The following is a 20,079-nucleotide window of genomic DNA, read 5'->3' as shown; positions in this document are numbered from 1 at the left end:
CATTTGCATTTGCCTAACTAGCCTTTTCATCTTAATAGAACATCAAGTATTTACTTTTCAATGAAAACCAAAGCCAGTATGATGTTGTTTTTGTTTTTGTTCTTGTTCCTTTTACATTTGGGGGCTGAACCTCGAGATTGTTGTGGGGGTTGGGCTAGTCCTATGACAAGGGCATCTGGAACTCAACAAATTAAGACAACAGAAGATTATGCTGGAGACCCCAATGTTTTTGACGATGTCTATAGACAACATGAAGATATTCCAAGCCCTGGTGTGGGAAATTGATCAACTCAAACCATCTAAAGTCTTGTCTTATTATTATTAGTACATATATATAAAAGTTATACTTTTGATGTTTGTGTCATATTGTTCAATTACATTATATTAATAGTCCATATGGTGGATTGTACTTGGTGATTGTATTTTTCTTGTGGGGGTATAATGGGTACTGTGCTAATCTATTATTGTTGCCATGTATCAGTACTTAAAAAAATATTATATGAATGTTTTTCCTCTTATGTACATTTTTATAGCAAATATACATATATGTAAAGTATTTGTATTGTTTATTATTGTGGTGGCTCGGTCCTGAAGAAATTCTCAAATGGAATAAACATTATTTATATGTACTCATGCTGTTAGTTTATTTGAGCCCTTAACTTATTCTTCCTACTGCTACTTCTTTTTGGGGATCATAGAAAGATAAATTATTCTCTTTGAAAGTCTATCATTATATTAGATTTATATAACATAAGATGAAAATTGCTTGCTTTCAATAAAAAGAAATACTACTGATAATCAATATTTTGATCTATCAGAGATTCTTGCACCCACCTCAGCTGCTGATATACGACTGAGAGTTCTAGATGGGAGCTCAAGGTCGATTTGTGGAGCATCGATGGAAGAGGAATCGTAGAGGAGATGCTACCAGAGGGATTTAGAAGGACTGACCTTTCCACTTGCCTATTTCTATATTTTGTTTTTCTTTATTTTTGGATTTTTCAGTTTGCTGATTATATGGGCTTAGCTCTTTGGGCTAAGTCCATTTGTTTTTATTTGTACTCATTTTCATTAATAAATCAGGCCTAATAGGTCTTTTAGTTAAAAAAAAATAAAAATATTAGGGAGAATATTTTTTAATAAATAATTATTGATTTTAGCGATATTTTTTATTTATTATCATCAATAACAATACATAAAAATATTATGACATATATGTCATGTATTAAAAGTGAATTATGCATTCAATATAAATGTATTATAAATGTTTTAAAATATATTATATTTGTTTGGTAAGAAATTGACACAATGTATTATAAGTGTAGGGGTGTTCATGGTTCGGTTTGACTCGGTTTTTGGCTAAAACTAAACCAAACCAATTGAGGCGGGATTTTTAATATTCAAACCAAACCAAACCATTATAGTATAAATTCTATCAGTTTCAGTTTTATCGATTTTGTCGATTTTATCGGTTTGGTGCATTTTTTTATTGAAATAATATATTTTATAATATAAAAAAAATGATAAACTTATTTACTATCTTCATACTGCAAATCAATAGAATTTCAAAACAACTGTCATTAATCTTCAAAGATACCTGAACTCGTTCAGAGATAGTGAAGACAAAAGAAAAATATATAAGCTAAATAAGTTATCATCTAAAGTCCAAGCTAGATCTATAATAGAGAAGCAAATATGATTCCAATAATAACAAACTTGAATATGTCCTGACTGGAACTATGATTGATGTTCTTGTAAAGTATATAGGCTAAAATGATAAGCTCTAAAAAGGGCAAAATATCAGCAACATAAATCCATAAGTTGGTGGATTGTTCAACTCCTACGGTCCACGAAGGAAATGACTTCAAAAATAAAGAATTGACAGCTTGTTTTGACTGTCCAAGTTCGATACCGAATTTGAGAAGAGGAACCACCAGAACAAAAAGAAGTCCTTTAAGAAACATTATTTTTTTCACTATTGCATAAAGTAATTGAAGCATTCCAGCCGTGGCCAATAGAAAACTTGCTACTTTGCCTTTTCCCAAGATGAAACTATTTGAAAGAAAACTGAAAGTACGGACCAGAACAGCAGCATATGCAAAAATAGCCTCGAAAGAAATTATAAAATTTCCACCACGAGGAAGATAACAACTACTGCATAGTAGTACAACCTCCACAATAACAAAATTAAGAAGGCTAGCCCATAAAAGGTTAATTATATACATTACTTTTTTATTAATTAAGTTGAGAAAAATAACAAGGTCTTTAAACAATCCTCCGAATGATCAACATTCAACACAAAAGAACCATATACCCAACTATCACTAGAGAAAGATCACTTAATTGCTTGCATAAAAGTATGATTAAATACAAAAAATAAGTCAATAGCATAATCCAAAAGTACTTCAGGTGAAGCAGCAGCAAAAACCTGAAAAGTAACTACCAAAAAGCAAAACAATTGCACTACGAATTTCAATTGAAACATCCAAACTAATCAATGCTCAAGGTTGTGCCAGAATATTCTAAAAAAAGAAAGAATAAAGTTTAACAAAGTAGGCGTTAAAACTTTTTAAAACATAAAAGACATATTCATAAAGAGTTAAATGTGTAAATTTATCTTTTTCAACTATCTCAAGTTTCTAAATTTTTTCTCAAAGATTTTCAAGTTTGCATTCTTTGGAAGTTGATCTTAACCATTGTTGAGTGCAAATAAGAGATTCTACTGTCTTTGGAGATAAAGAACTTCGATAAGAATCAAGAATCCGACCACCGGTGCTAAAAGCTGATTCAGAAGCAACAGTAGAAATAGAAATAAAAAGAACATCTCTAGCCATCCTAGAAATAATTGGATATCTAGCCGAAGAAACTTTCCACCAAGCCAAAATATCTAACTCTTTTGTCTTTTTCAAATCATCTACCAAGTACTTCTCAAGTTCTGATTTATTTTCAGTATTGTCTTCATCTGCCAAATATTTCTCCCATTGTGATTACCACATCTCGTCACTATGCATGGTATCAATTTCATCATTTAAGCTTGTTTGACCACCAATTTTATCGGTATGAGTCCCAAAAAAAGAACTCATGTAATAATCATACAAGCGACTCAAAGTATCCATCACCTTTTTGATTTTTTGGCTCCCAGCAAACAACCCTAAGAGTTTTTAAACAGATATTCCACATATTTCAACTTGTATCGAGGATTCAAAACAATAGCAATGAATAATAACTTGTTCATACTTTCAAAAGTACCCCAGTATTTATTAAATTTAAGCTCCATCTTTTTAGCCATGCCACTCAAAATAGAATCTTCACTACGAACATATTTGCAAATTATCTTTTGAAGATTAAAGATCTCATGGAAGAAAGAATTGAAAGTAACATATGAAGTTCTTGAGAATTTCAAAGTTACCTGGTAGAAAATCTCAAGGAACTTAATTAAAACTTTAACATTCTTCCAATCATCTATTGATAGATGCCCTCCCACATTATTTGTTTCTAAACAATACTTGAGGTACTTGTGATCATCATCATACATTCTTGAAAATGCCCTTTCAAATTTTACAGCTATATCTAGCATCATATATGTGGAGTTCCACCTAGTCTCAATATCTAAAGTCAAAAGACCATGAGTGTCAATCTTAACCTTCTCGACAAATGACTTAAAGGAATCAAACCTTCCAGCTGAGGACTTAACATATTTGATAGCATTCCTTTCTCGAGAAATAGACTCATTTTGTTCACTGAGTTCTTCTTTCATTATCAAATTTAGAATATGAGCATTACATCTAACATGTAAGAACTCATTTCCTAAGATGCCTCCTTTCCAATCCTCAATTCTTCTCTTTAAGTGTTTAATTGCAGAATCATTAGCAGTTGAATTATCTAAAGTCACCGTGAATATGTTATCAATTTTCCAATCAAATAAGCACACATCAACCCCTTAGCAATTGTTTTACCCTTATGATCTGATGTTTGGAAAAAGTTGAGAATTTTCTTTTTCAGATTCCACTCATCATCGATCCAATGGGCAGTGGCAATCATATAAGTTAGATTTTGAAGTGATGTCCACGTATCACTAGTAACACATACACGTTGATTATGAATAAGATTTTTAAGCTTTTCTTTCTCTTCTTGACATATTTTCAAACATTGTCTAGCAAAAGTCAAGTGAGAAGGTAATTGAAAATTAGGCAAAACAACTACCATTAATCTCCTAAAATCTTCCTCTTCAACAACTTTAAAAGGTTGTTCGTCAATACTGACAAACTCAGCAATAACTCTCCAAATCTCATTGACATTAGTCAATACCTTTTTCTATAGTACATGTACTATATGCTTGTTCCCCTTTTTTAATTACCTTGATTCTTGATTGATTTCTGCTAATAATTCTAAGAGGGGAATTAGGACAAACCTCATTTAAATGTCTCTATAGCGTTGAGGTCCCATTCGTACTTTCAGAAGCAAAGTTACTAGTATGGTAGTTATATTTCGCCCTTTTCTTACCCCATTTATCAAGATATTCAGTATAGTGTTTCCAAACGATGGATGTTCTCCTGTCACTACTCACAAGGCTACGATTAGGGTCGTAAAGAGTTGTTTGTTTTTGCTTTTTAGCATGATTGAGAGTAATATCACGAGTTTTATCATTGTCAAGCTCAGGTTCCAGCAAAGTAGTTAGAGATACTTTGTTGGTTACCTCCACTGGCTCCACCTCTTTTTGAGTAGTTGTAGTTTCCATCTGGAAAAAAATATCCAAAAATCTAAATAAATAGAGAAATCCAAAATTATTAGATAAAAACTAAATCAATAAAAAAAATCTAAATTAGTGGAGAAAATCTAAAATAACAGAGAAATAAAATAAAAAACACATACAAGATGAAAGACTAGAGAAAAAATTCATTCAAGTAAAACTTCAAAGACACAAAAATAATTACACAAACAAAGAGTAGGAAACATACAAAAAGTAACCAAAAAAGTAAAAAGAAGAAAAAGTTACAGACTTATAGGGATTAAAGCTTCTTGCACTCAATTGTTATCGTGAGAGACTGAGAGAAGAATAGAGGTCTACATGATTTGGAAGGAAATAAGAGGAAACTGAAAATCTAACGAGGGAAAAAATTATTTATGCCAACTATTCAGTAAGAGTTTTTTATTTTACTTTAAATGTAAATGGGCTTGGAGAACATGGGCTAGACTTTTTTCTTGGAATGGTCCTAAATTATGAAGAAGTTAAAAAATAGATAAAGTTTAATAAACATATATAAATATATATAATATTTTAAATATGTACATATTTATCGGTTCGGTTTTGTTTAGTTCGGTTTTCTTTATGGGTAATACCAAACCAAATCAAATGTTATCGGTTTTTAAAAATCTAAAATCAAACCAAATCAAATCGAGCCGGTTTTCGGTTTATTAAATCGGTTTGACTTGATTTATCGGTTCGAATTGATTTTTCGATCTCGTTCGAACACCCCTGTATAAGTGTATTAAAGTGTGTGATAAATATATTATCCATGAATAAAATTTATATTATATGATTTTTATAAATTATTCTCACTAATATGTATTAAAATTATATTAAAACTGTATTATAAGTGTCCAGTGAAAAAATATTATTATTATAAATGATAAATATTTTCTTAATATAATATATTTATGGTTCCCCCCCCCCCCCCCAAAAAAAAAAAACTATTTTCATCCAAAATAAAACTTTTACATAGTGATTTCTTCATATATATATATATATATATATATATATATATGGTAAGTAAATTTTAAGTCAATAAAAACATACTTACAGATAATCCTTGACTGAAAATCATTTACCCCAAACTTTATTTTAAAAATAAAAAATCTCCCTCAGCTTTAAACGGTAGACATTTTCTCCCTTTTTATCCAAATTGACTTTTGCAAATGTCTATTTCACATTTGCATTTTCAACATTTATCTTCTTCTTTTTTTCTATTTTCTTTTCGTTAAAATCATGATCTTTTATATCTGTGTAAGAAATTTTTATGAAAAAATAACTGTTATATTTATGGCAAAACAAAAAAGTGAGGAATACTAATTGAGTATATAAGTTAATGACGCTCTATAATTAAGAAAATGAGTAGAACAAAAAGTTAATATTTTAATCATAGTTGAATTTCTAATATCTATTTATACACGTGAAAATAAAAGGTAATAATATCATTTTAAATATATTTCAATGCAGGTGTAATCATTTTAAATTTATTAAATATATATTTATAAAATAATTCGGATTATATTAAATTTAGGATATATTAATCCAAATAAATATTATGGATTAATATAATTGGGTTAGTTATTTGAATCCAATAAATATGGATTTAATTAAAATCCAAATTCTTTGATTTTGGATATAATAAATGAGCCCACTTTACAAAACCCAATATCATCTTATCCCAGAGGCCCATTTTGGATGCCACGTATCAAGTGACATGTCATTCCAAGTCAAACAAATAAGCCAATAGGATTATGCCATGTGTTAAAATGACAAGTCCATTTGCTAAAGCCCAATATGCCATGTCACTTAAATCTTATTGGGTAGATGAAAACTTATTCTTATCACAACTCCTCTATTCTCGAATTATAAATAGGGGTCCTCATAATTTAGAAAAGACATAAAATTCTAACAAGAAGCCAGAGAGAGCTCGTAGATCAAAAGCCGCAAATTTCTCTACAAGATACAATTTCAAGAATTCAAGATCAAGTTTATCAAGTTCAAGAACAACTCAAGATCAAGACCACCAGATTCAAGAACAAGCCCAAAAACCCTTGAATTGAAGTACAAGTCAAGATCAAGTTCAAGAACAAGTGAAGATCAAGATCGTCAATTTCAAGAAAAAGTGAAGTTCAAGATCATCAAATCAACAAATCAAGATCAAGACCACAAGATTCAAGATCAAGCCAAAAAGCCCTTGAATTAAAGTAACAAGTCAAGATCAAATCCATCAAATTCAACCAAATTCAAGATCAAGCTCAAGAGCCCTTGAATTTATATTTGAAAAGACGAATAAGAGAATACATAGAGATTGTAACACTCATATTGAAAAATCAAATACTACAATTATTGCGATATTTTTTGTTCTTGATTATTACTTTCTTAACTAGAATTTTATTGTCTACAAATTCTGGAACGCCTAGTGCAACTATCTCTACCTATCATCTCATCTTTTCAAGCATCAGAGAATATTAAAATGAGTTCTAACAAGATCAACTCCCAATCTACTTCCTCCAAGATTGCTGACTCTAAGTTCTTTGCTGATGTAGAAGGAATCCTTGGTGTTACCTATGGAAGCTTTGGAGCTGTCACGAGGAGAAAAGACACTATGTTGGGACAATAAACACGTCAAGTGTCGTCCATATCAGCTCTTGTTTTTGGGTCCTCAACTCCAAAAGGATCAAAGTCCTCCAAAAATATTTCAGAAGGAAAAAACAGTATTGCTGAAAGGATCAAGAAGACTTTAGCTCTAAAGTATTGATCCTTTCAGCAATACTGCTTTTTCCTTCTGAAATATTTTTAGGTCCTCAACTCCAAAAGGATCAAAGTCCTCCAAAAATATTTCAGAAGGAAAAATCAGTATTGCTGAAAGGATCAAGAAGACTTTAGCTCTACTCAAGCGCTCTGGCTCAAAAGACTCTACCAAAAATGGGAATCATGATTCAACTAGTAGATCCTCTCCACATGCACCACGTAATGTGAGTCCATTGAAGATTAACTTATGCGATAATCCATGATATTCTCCTACAACCCCAATGATCATGAAAACAATGGTAACTGACGCTTCATCCACAGATTGAAGATCTTGAAAGCAGGAACCGCCTGTCAAAAATATGCCAGTCTCTTTTGAAGGGATGATCCCACTCGATCGATTGAAGGAGTTTATCAAAGGGACCATCAAAGATAAATATGAAGTCTCCACCAAGTCTTCCCATATGTATGCCAAGCCGTACACTACAATAATTGATAGCTTCAAAATGCTTGTCGGTTATCAAGTTTGCAAATTTCAGTAGTTTGAGGTAAAAGGAAACCCAAAGCAACATATTGCACACTTTGTGGAGACATGCAATAATGCTGGGACCTATGGAGAGTATCTTGTGAAGCATTTCATCTGCTCTCTGAAAGAAAATGCCTTTGATTGGTACATTGATCTCGAGCCCAATTCTATTGATAGTTGGGAGTAACTAGAGCATGAGTTTCTCAATCGCTTCTATAGCACAAGGCGCACTATGAGCATAGTAGAACTCACAAATACTTGTCAAAGAAAGTATGAACCAATCATAGACTTCATAAATCGGTAGAGAAATGCAAGCGTAAATTGCAAAGATAGACTCAGTTAAGCTTTTGCCATAAAAATGTGTATCCAAGGAATGCACTTGGAGCTTTTGTACATCTTACAGGGAATAAAGCCAAAGTCTTTCGAAGATCTAGCTACTCGCACTCACGCTATGGAGTTGAGCATGTCTTCTGCAGGAAAAGATGTGATGTTTGTCCATGATCCTCGCAAAGGAAAGGAGAAATATGAACCCAAAAGGTAGACAAAATTTATACCCAAGAATGATAAAGAATCCATGAATATTAATTTATCGCTGTGAAGTTTACCACAAAAGAAGGCAAAAGGCAAAGTGTGAAGATGAATTTTCAAGAACATTCAAATCAAAAGTCAACCTTGAAGGAGATGCAAGAAAAGGAATACCCATTCCAAGATTCTGACGTCTGTGAAATTTTTGATGAGTTGCTTGAACTAAAACTCATTGAGTTGCCAAAGATGAAGCAGCCTGATAAAGTTGGAAAAACTAATGACCCAAATTATTGCAAGTATCATAGACTTGTAAGTCACCCTCTTGAAAAATATTTTGTCTTCAAGGATAAAGTTATGCGATTGACTAATGAAAAGAAGATTGTATTTGATGATGAGAAGGCCAGTTCTAACCAAATCTCTATCATAATCAGCTCTCTTGATCCAGTCCAAATATGTATCTCTGAAAAGCATAAAGAAGAGTCATTAGAGAAAGACAAATCCCAAGTTGATGTAGACGATAAGAAAGGTTGGTTTCATGTGACTAGGAGAACATGCAACAAGAAAAGTTTGCAAAAAGAATCATCTGAACAACAATCAGAAGAAAGATGGTTAGAATGCTAAAAAAGCAGAAACCAATCAAGCATTTGAAGAGGGCAAAGGTTGAAGTGCATCATAATCAGAAACCTCGACGTCCTTTGACTTTAGAGAAATGCTTACCAAGTTGGTTCTGTGCAAAGGCTACTCAAGACAAAATTAAGGCTTCATGTTTCAATGCCGACAAAGAAAAGATAGTGAGTGAAACCTCACCAAAGGCTTCTTCTGCTAACAAAGAAGAAACAACATATGAAATCTTATCAAAGGTATCTCCTTCACCTTCTAAAAATCCTGTTGAACCTTCTTCCCAAGAAGTACATGCATGTGATACAAAAATCACATTTAGAAATGATTATTTTCTATTTGGTGAAACACTACATAATTGTCCTTTGTATATGGTGGATCATGTGCTAGAGAAGAAGATAAACAAAATCCTGATAGATGAAGGATTTGGAGTTAACATTCTGCCCATCCATACTTTAAAGGAACTTGGCATCAGTACCGAAGAACTTAGTGAAAGTTATTTGCTAATACAAGGATTCAATCAAGGAGGTCAGAGGTCCATAGTCTCAATCAAGTTAGAAATCCATATGGAAGATTTGCGATCAAGTGCATGGATACATGTGATCGATGCAAAGACTTCATATAACATATTGCTTGGCAGGCCTTGGGTACATGAGAGAAAAAATTTCTCTTCTTCTTTTTCTTACTATCAATGTTTGAAATACCTTGACAATGGAATTGAAAGAAAAATAGTTGCGGATGATAATTCTTTCACTGAAGTTGAATCATATTTTACCAATGCAAAATTCTATCTGTTGAGTTACATCGTAAAGGGGTAAAACTCGACGATGTCAAATCGACCAAGTCTGATAAGCTCACAGGTAAAAGAGTTGATATGACTGTTGGGAAAGTCAAGGTTGATATTAAGGAGCCTTGTTCCATTTTGAATGAAGGGAAGATCATGTCCTCGAAAAAGAAGTCTTCTTCTATACTCCATTATGTCCCAAAGGTGAAGAAAGAAGAAGGTCAATCATCTTGCAACCAAGGAAATGTATTTAAAGGAATAACCCTTCTTATCAAACAGATTGATGCAATAAACTTATCTTCGAAGCTACGGGGGAAGTCAACTGCCCAAAATCCATCGCAAGATGTGGTACTTCCTACAAGACGCATATAAGAGGGATTTGATCCGAATGCGTACAAGTTATTCATGAAGGCCGAATACAACCCTAATGAGACGTCAAGGTTAGGGAAACTCCCATCAAAAGATACAACCAAGCAAGCACGTGAAGGCTTAGGCTATAGCTGTAACATCCCTAAAAAAAATCTCACAAAATACCTTAAGAATGCCTTGGAAATAGGCCTCTCATGTAACACATTATTTTTAATCTTTTTGGAAAATCCGAGTTTGGAATATCGATCAGGAGGTCAAAACCTGCGGAAAAATGGTCTCGGTGGATTTTTAGGACCTATATATCCGAAGATGGATTTTAGAGAAAATTCACAAAATAGTAGGATCCGCGACAGGACTGCGTCGTAGACCTAGGATAGTTTTTCAGTTGAGATGACCGCGACAGGACCGCGTCGCGGACCTAGGAAGCAATTCTAGCTAAATTTAGTTTTTTATAAGGGGCATTTTAGACTTTTTCCAAATTATTAGTTAATGAACCTAGACATTTTTAGGACCTACTTCAACTCTATAAATTAGCCTAAACCTCTAATTCAATTCATTCTTCTACAATTTATCTATCAAATATTTTTCTCTCTACAAAAAGGCTCTCAAGGATTTCCATTGAAGACTTCAAGCAAATTCACTCAATTTTTCCGTCAAAACTCTCAAGTTCTCTCAAATTAATTTGTGTTCTCACTCAAGGTATGTGAGTATTGATTCATGGATCCTTTCATCCATGAAGCCCAATCAATTTTTTAAGGTTTTCTATCAAATTAAAGTATGATATTTTATGGGGTTTGTGATCTCTATTCCAATTGCATGAATTTTAATTTAAAGTATGATCATGAGTCTATTTTGATATAAATAAATGGTTATTGAATTAAATTGAAGAGTTTTTCCATGAATTCTCCTATTTTGATTTTTAGGGTTCATGGTGTAAAATATGAGTATTTTCAATTATACTTCTAAATGATATTATCTATATGAATTATGTATGGGCTGATATAAAGTTTATGATCATGCATGTTTTCAAGTTAATTTCATGATTTTTAAGTCAATTGATCATGCATTCATGTCATATCCGAATTCCAAGTTTAAGCTATGGTCATGAATTTTCAAAGTATGAATTATGACTATGTATTTCCATTATGATAATGAATTATAAATATATTTTAATGTATAAATTGCATGCAAGTTATGAAGTAAGGTGATTTAGGGCCCTATGTAGTGACCTAAGGCCTAACGATATGAATTATGCAAATATAATTGTAATAATGAAAGGACAATTCTCACATTACAAGTATATTAGAAAAATGAGTTATTCTATGATTTCAAGCCTATGATCATGACTATGATATATGATATTATGATTTTATGTTATGTATGTATTCCGTGGGATTTGACTTAGCACCGAGCGGACTTGTGGTAGGGGCCCTACAAAAATCCTTAGTAGCAGCCTCATGTCCCATAAACTACGTGTCACCATAGGTTACCTTTATGGCCTAGCTAGTGGATCTACAAATAACACTTGTTCATGATTAGGAGTCTACCTTGGAAAAGTAGTCTCCTCCTTCTCGATGTGGGTATCATCGGATTCCATGTTATAGCTCGCATGGTCTTATTGTAGGTTATGGTTCCTATCCCACAAATGTATGATTTCTTAAGTATGTTATGATTTTGAACTTATGGTTTTAAATGCTTTGGTCAATATGATTTTCTCATGACTTTACGTATTCCATCTTATCATGTGATTTACTTGACCTTTGCATTCCATGATTTACGTTGCATGTCACGCCCTCATACTTAGTACATTATAATGTACTAATGCATACTTTTTGCCTACATTGTCTCATAATGTAGGGGTTGAGGTTGAAGATCCTTATCATCCACGTAACTAGTAGACGTTCCTATCCGAAGGTGTTGTGGTGAGTCCTTATTGACTGAGGACTAGTTTCAAGTTGTTTACTGTTTTCTTTTTAAAAGAATTTTGTTTACGTCGTAAATTTGAGGGTGAGCTAGGGACATGTCTTAGCCCCCGCCCATACTCATGTTTAGAGGCATCTAGTTGGACATATATTTGAGTCTATATTATCATAAAATATTTTTAGATTTCTATTCATGGTTTAGACTCTCTTATGATGTTTCATCTTTTATATTTTACCTTATGTATGCTTATGATATCAAGAGGCTTGGTTGAAGTCCTTTGGGGTTTCGGTCATCGTGTTATGACTAGACCCTAGGTTGGGTCGTGACAATAGCCAACCGCTGCCAGTTCATATCTCTATAAGAAGGGCAAGCAATTACTACATCACTAAAGAAGATGATTCTGTCGCTTCAAACCAAAGGCCTTTCATCTTTGATTGACTTGGGAAATCAACCACAAGAACTTCTGTGTTTGAGAGGTTAGGTCCGTTGAAGAAAAATAATAACAAGCACAAAACAAGTTACCTGAGAGTGACAACGCATGCTTCACCTATGATCTAGAAGGATTTTAAAAGTTTAATGCCTTCTAGAATGAGGAGACAAGTGAGACTTATGGTCTCATGTAAAGAAATGCTGAAGGCGAAGACTCACACTATGGTTTACACCAAGGAGTGAGAGGAAGATGAAGAAAGTGTAGGCTCCTCATATCATGTTATAACCCAGAGTGAGCACAATATCTTGCCTTAAATAAAGATTGATGAAAAGTTTGGAGATATTGTCTGGTGCTATCATATATCTATCAATGACAATAATCCTCAAAAAGAGGAAGACGCTAAAGATGCTCCGCCAGAATTAGAAAAAGAAGTGATGACCATAGTAGATCCCTTAAAGGAAGTTAACCTTGGAACTGATGAAGATTCAAGGCCAATTTACCTGAGTGCCTTTTTGGAAGTTGATAAAGAAATTGCTTATTTGGATATACTCGTAGAATATAGGGATGTCTTCGCTTGGACTTATAAATAAATGCCTGACTTGAATTCTAAAGTAGCATTCCATTAATTGGTAGTCAAGAATGGAGCTTGCCCTGTTAAGCAAGCTCAAAGACGGTTTAGGAAAGACTTGGTTCTATTGATCGAGAATGAAGTTAACAAACTTATTGAAGCAGGATTTATTCGTGAAGTCAAATACCTTACATGGATTTCAAGTATTGTTTTTGTGAGGAAGAAGAATGGCCAAATTCACGTTTGTGTTGACTTTAGAGACCTTAATAATACATACCCTAAGGATGAGTTTCCTCTTCCTATTCTAGAGCTGATGATCAATGCTATAACTAGCTACAAGGCAATGTCTTTCATGGATGGTTCATCCGGCTACAACCAAATCCGTATGGCACCAAAAGATGAAGAACTCACCGCATTTCGCTTGCCTAAAGGTATTTATTGCTACAAGGTGATGCCTTTTGGTTTAAAGAATGTTGGCGCCATATATTAAAGGGCTATGCAAAATATATTTGACGACTTGCTCCAAAAAAAGTTGAATGTTAGTTTGATGGTTTGGTGGTGAAGTCAAGAAAGAGGAGCGACCATTTAAAAGAATTAAGAATGGTGTTTGAGTTGTTTCAAAGATACCAACTGAGGATGAATCCGTTGAAATGTGCCTTTGGAGTTGCTTCTGGAAAGTTTCTTTTCTTTATTGTGCGACATCGAGGGATTGAGATTGATCAAGCTAAAGTTGATGCTATCTTGAAGATGCCTGAGCCTTAAAATATTCATGAGCTAGAAGGTATTCAAGGAAAGTTAGCCTACTTGAGGAGGTCATCTCGAATCTAGTTGGAAGATGCCAACCATTTAGCCATCTCATGAAGAAGGGTGCTACTTTCAAGTGGAACCAAACATGTAGTAATGCCTTTGAAAGTATCAAAGCATATCTGGTGAAGCCTCCAGTTCTAGCAACCTCTATACCTGGAAAGCCATTGATACTCTACATTGAGTCACAAGAAAGGTTTGTAGGAGCCCTATTAGCTCAATAAAATAGTGAAGACAAGGAAAAATCTCTTTATTACTTAAGTAGAATGATGATATCAAATGAGCTGAATAATTTGCCAATCGAAAAGTTGTGCTTAGCACTAGTCTTCTCAATCCAAAAGATGAAGCATTACTTTCAAGTTCATATTGTTTGCCTTGTGTCCAGAGAAAATCCAATCAAAATTTGTTATGTCAAAACCAGTCCTTAGTAACCGACTAGCAAGGTGGTACCTCTAGTTCCAACAGTTTGAGATCGTATACATCCCTCAAAAAGCTATGAAGGGACAAGCATTGGTAGATTTTTTGGCATACCGTCCAATACCAAATGATTGGAATTTAACTAATGAGCTTTCTTACAAAGATGTGATGGTTATTGAAGTTCTACCTCCTTGGAAGATGTCTTTTGATGGAGCTGCACAACGCAACAGAGCTGGTGCTTGCGTGGTATTTGTCACTTCACAAGAAGAGGTTCTACCATTCTCCTTCACATTGAAACAATGTTGCTACAACAATGTCGCTGAATGTCAAGCATTAATACTTGGGCTCAAAATGGTCATCTACATGAAATAATTGTAGTTACAATTATTTGGTGACTCTCAGTTGGTGATCAATCAAATTCTGGGGAGCTATGAAGTCAAGAAGCCTGAGCTATATTTCTATCATTCTTACGCTCAAAAGTTGATAGGATGGCTTGGAGATGTGACCCTCCAACATGTGCCAAGGAAGGAGAAAAAGAAAGCAGACACCCTTGCCACCTTGCTTTAACTCTAACTCTCCTAGATCAGACATAATTCATTAACTGTCAAAAATGGGTAGTACCACCGCCAAATGAGGATGATTATTCAGAAAATGAACTTGAGCATTTCGTCGCTGTTTCTGAATCCACAAAGAAAAATTAGAGACAACCTATTACCGACTATTTGTTTTATAGGATACTTCTAGAAAATCCGAAGAGAAGGACTGACATTTGTCATCGTGCACCTCAATTCCTATACTATAAGGACACATTATAGAGGAGATCATTTGAAGGAGTACTCTTGTGATGTTTAGGAGAGGAAAAAGTGGTCCAAGTTTTAGAAGAAGCACATTCAGGAGTATGCGGATCATATCAATGTGGACCAAAGCTCCACTTTCTTATAAAATGAATGGGGTATTACTGGCCAACCATGGTGAAAGATTGCTTAGACTATACTCAAAGGTGAAAAGCTTATCAATTTCATTAAAATTTCATACATCAGCCACCTGAAGTATTACATCCAACGTATATCTTGGCTGCAACATATTACTTCTCAAAATATGCTGAAGTTGTTGCTCTTAAAGAAGTGAAGAAAGAGAATGTTGCAAACTCCATTTGGGTAAATATCATCTACCGATTTGGCATTCCTCGCTATATAATAACAGATAATGGAAAGCCATTTGATAACAAGTTGATGAATAAAATTAGCGATTCTCTTTGGTTTCAAGCAGTGCAAATCTTCTATGTATCATGCTGCTGCCAATGGTCTAGCTGAAGCATTCAATAAGACTCTATGCAATCTATTGAAGAAAGTCATCTCCAAGTCCAAGCAAGATTGGTATAAAAGAATGGAAGAAACTTTGTGGGCATATAGGATGACATACCACACACCGACTTAAGCAACCCCATATTCACTTGCTTTTAGAGTTGAAGCTGTCCTACCACTTGAACATCATATACCTTCCTTAAGACTTGCTATACAAGAAGGTCTTACTAAAGAATAAAATGCTCGACTATGTCTTGTTGAGTTAGAAGCACTTGATGAAAAGAGGCTAGAAGCTCAACAAAATCTTGAATGCTATCAAGCCCATCTATCTCTTGCTTTCAACAAGAAAGTTCATTTGAGATGCTTCCAAGTTGGAGATCAAGTCCTTGCAGTTTGAAGGACCATTATAACTTCACATAAGTCTGGGGGTAAATTCACCTCGAAGTGGTATGGACCATGTGTCATAAAAAAAGCGTATATAAATGGCACTTACAAGCTTGTTGACACTGATGACTTGAGGATTGGTCCTATTAATGTAAAATTCTTGAAAAGGTACTATCCTTGAAGTGAGATGCCACTCTTTAAGGTATGAGTATAAACTGTGTACGACCCAAAAAAAATCTGCTACGTTGAAAATCTCGAAAGAGGCGGCCTAGGCAAAAGTTAGGACACAAAAAAAATCACTCCCCTAGAACTACGTTGTGAGTTGCTCCTCTTCACTGAGGTACGTAGGCACTTATAATTATATTCTGAGTTCAGTTGCATGAGTGTCAAAAAATCCACATGTTCCTGCCTGATCTATCACATGAATATTGAAATTGTATACTCTCTCATCAAACTTCATACTTGTACCTAATGGTGGTAATTCTAAGGAGGGAAATCCCTATGAAATATGAGTTTCTCCAATAGAAGTCGAAGCACTCAAATTCTGCATGTCTTAAAGTTGAGGTTCCAAATCAACCAAAGTTTTACAAATTAAAGTCCTCAAATTCTTCAAGTTAGTTCTCAAATAAACAAAAGTTTTTACAAATTAAATTCCTCAAATTCTTCAAGTTAGTTCTCAAATCAACCAAAGTTTTACAAATAAAAGTCCTCAAATTCTTCAAGTCTTCAAGTTAGTTCTCAAATCAATCAGGTTTACGAGTTGAAGTCCTCAAAAATCTATTAATTCTATAAGTGGAAGCACTAAAGTCCATAATATTTGTAAGTCAAAATTGAATGCACAAACTTAAAGAAAAGAAGAAACTCCATTATTCTTATTCTTATTGGCATGCAAAATGTGAATTGAGTTCGGATTATTAGAAAATAAAAAAGCAAATTTAGAATTGAAGAGTACAAATGAACGAGCTATAAAATGCACGGTGTAGGGTAAAACAAAAAAAACTTTGTTACCATAAAATCATCTAAACATATCAAACAAACTTTACAGTAAATAAATGAAAAATAAGATAAAGGAAAAAAGTAATCTAATCTAGGCATAATTTGTAATTGATCAATTCTTGACGCAAAACTTCTAAACGTTCCTTGTTTTGTCCCAAATCAATTGACAAGTATGTATCAAAGCATGCATTGAATTCCTTGACTTCCAGTGAGGTGGCTAGCTTGGCTCCTTCGACTTCATCCTCAGCAGTTGCTAAAAAGACTCCTAAATCCTGCGCCTTTCTACAGAATTCTTTTATCTCCTTTTTAATATTACCCAGTAATTGATGAAGGGAGGACACCACTTTAATTAATTCTTGCTCTTCAAGTATAGCATTCTAAAAGCATTCTCACGCTGTTAAAAACAACTCATTTTTTGTGGTTTCCACATCCATATCATGAAGGGTTGATCATGCTTCGTCATATGAAGTGGAAAACTCAAAGAATGAGTTTAATAACTTTCTCAAAGATGAGATATCCATATCTTTGCAGTCCATCTCCTTGATAATTACTTGTATTTCATCTTTAAGAGAAGAAGCAGAATCTACATTACTTTCAGAATATTTGCCTCGAATGACGGCCCAAATAGTGGAGATAAAATTCTTTTGAGCATCTAAGATGACCTTTTACGCTTCAAATATAGATACAACAACTAATGGATGCTTGCGTACATCAGCCCTTAAAGTTATTTTGACCTCATCACGAGAAATAAAAAGTAGCCCTTCACCCGCTTTAGCCATGGGAGGTGGTTTCATCAAATCCGGAGCATATATAAATTCACCACTATCTTGTGGCTTTCCTCGCTGCAATGCCGCAATTTTCTCCTGCATCATAAAAGGAGAGAGATAAATAATCAAGTAAAAAATATGTTAGGATATACTCGGTAGAGTGAAGTTCTTAATCTACCTCTTTAATAGGGATTGTTATGGTCTTTGAAGGGCTGTTCATATCATCACGTAGTTCATCCACATGTATAGTAGCATCCTTCGAATTTCTTAGGCTTGTTCTTATTGTCTTCCAACAACGATCTCTGCTGCTACTTTCACTCTCATCTTGAAGCACCCTTTTAGAGATATGAGCAACCTGAGCAAGTGTCCTCTCTTTCAACACTCTTGAAAACGGTTGAGATATTTCTATTCTACATTGTTGGGTCAATGTGGCATTCAAAGAAATATGCACACCAGCATTAAGGACTTTGTTTATATGTACTTCATCAGAATCCTCTAGATGTAGGACAAGAGTCGGCCTAGCAACATTCACTAAAGTCTGCAAATGATCATTAAGAAAACTCCCATGAGTTTTCTTCCACCAAGTCTCATAGTCAGATCCAAAGGACTTTCCCGCATTACGCATGATTGAAGAAAAAGTTGCTTGTGATAAAGAATGGCTCATAATATAAATCCTCCAAAACATGAGTCCTTTATCAAAAGAGCCACTGCGAATGTCATTCCTTATGATGCTAGGAGTATTCTGGTAGAATCCAAATTGATGACTAAAGCCATATGGGCTATATGGCTCAATAATAACTAAATTTTTACATCTAAGAGGAAGATAGTTGAAACGGATACATATGAAATAGCTTGACTCTAACTCTGGTGCGTGATCATTATCTACATAAAAGTAAGGGTATATTTTATTTAGCGTGGTAGATGTCCAAGCCACATCCTCTCTACCATGAATGCATTTTCTTGCGTCATTTCTATCAAAATATTCGCGCCACCCTCTTCAGAATATACTACCATAGTAGGAACAAAGGGCCGATTGGAAAATGCGTAATGAGTCTTAAAATATGAGCAAGCCAACCATAAACATAGTTGATGGGGAAGCGAACTTTAATTTGATTAAGTTGTGATGAAGTTGAGATCTTGCTCAAACCATTATAGATACTGGATAATACCGGAATAGCAAGGCTGACCTTCCTTACACTCGCCATCAAGCTCACCATATTGAAAGTCCCCGGATGAATGAAGTCACCTTCCCTATTAGGGAGAACAAAAGTGCACAACCAACTAAATAAGAACGCTACCAGATATGTGTCATCTCTTTTGTCAGATTTCACCCAAGCTCAGCAAATACTCCTTCTTCGGCACGTGACCATCTTGCTGTATCAGATAAAACCCTATTAGGATTATGTGTCAATTCAAGGCGAGCATACTTTTTCTCCTGCCTCGGAGGAGCAGGTCCATACCTTAAAGGTTTCTTGCACCAGAATTTTATCCACTTACTAAAAGATACTTCTTGGTTAGCACCCCGAAGATGATGAAAGGCCGCAAACAAATATTGATAAGTCCAAGAAATGTATTTTACCTTCTTTTCATCTAATCCCATAGGTTCTCTAGCCTCAAACACCATTTTTTCATAAAGAGAACTCCAAATAGGAAAGCCTCCGAAAGTATGTAAATCCAAGAGAGAAATAGATAATTCCTTAACATAAGGAATAAGTGTGTTTGTTTTGGGACACCAAGCTTCACAGAATTCTAGTAAAATATCTGAATTACAATCATAAGTGAAAAGAGATGCATAAATGACATCATAAATTTGTGCCATACCCAAGACTTCTTGGCTTTTACCAAGTATGTCTTTGGTCCACTCCCAGTACCCTGGAATATGACGATACTCTCCCTTAATTATCATTGTATCTCCCCAGCGTATCTCACCTTAGACTATACGATGACCAAAACTTGGAAGAGAAGTTTCAATATTAGCATGATGATGATCTGGTGCTTGAAGGGACTACAACTTGAGTAGCTTATTAGAACTATGGGTTTGCCCCGAAGTCCGACTCGCCATACATAATGGGTTTCTCAAGGAATGCCACAGACTCGCATATTGACCAACTAGTGGAGTATGAGTCAAGAACCTAGTTTGATCCACCCCTTCCTCAGTTTTAACTA

The 20,079-nt window shown here is 34.3% G+C and overlaps 2 protein-coding genes across 2 annotated transcripts; both read left to right on the top strand.

Moving 5' to 3' along the window:
• LOC129900564 (uncharacterized) lies at nt 1-1,122 on the top strand. The gene is made up of 2 exons (XM_055975565.1): nt 1-271; nt 819-1,122. The coding sequence occupies exons 1-2, from the start codon at nt 61-63 to the stop codon at nt 914-916; spliced, it is 309 nt and encodes a 102-aa protein (XP_055831540.1). The 5' UTR covers nt 1-60; the 3' UTR covers nt 917-1,122.
• Nucleotides 1,123-8,660: 7,538 nt separating this feature from the next.
• LOC129899915 (uncharacterized) lies at nt 8,661-13,731 on the top strand. The gene is made up of 4 exons (XM_055974912.1): nt 8,661-9,075; nt 9,980-10,299; nt 12,994-13,224; nt 13,312-13,731. The coding sequence occupies exons 1-4, from the start codon at nt 8,661-8,663 to the stop codon at nt 13,729-13,731; spliced, it is 1,386 nt and encodes a 461-aa protein (XP_055830887.1).
• The last annotated feature ends 6,348 nt before the right edge of the window (nt 13,732-20,079 follow it).

Source organism: Solanum dulcamara, chromosome 8, assembly GCF_947179165.1.
Source record: "Solanum dulcamara chromosome 8, daSolDulc1.2, whole genome shotgun sequence".
NCBI lineage: Eukaryota > Viridiplantae > Streptophyta > Magnoliopsida > Solanales > Solanaceae > Solanum > Solanum dulcamara.
This window is presented reverse-complemented; position numbering and strand designations above follow the sequence as displayed.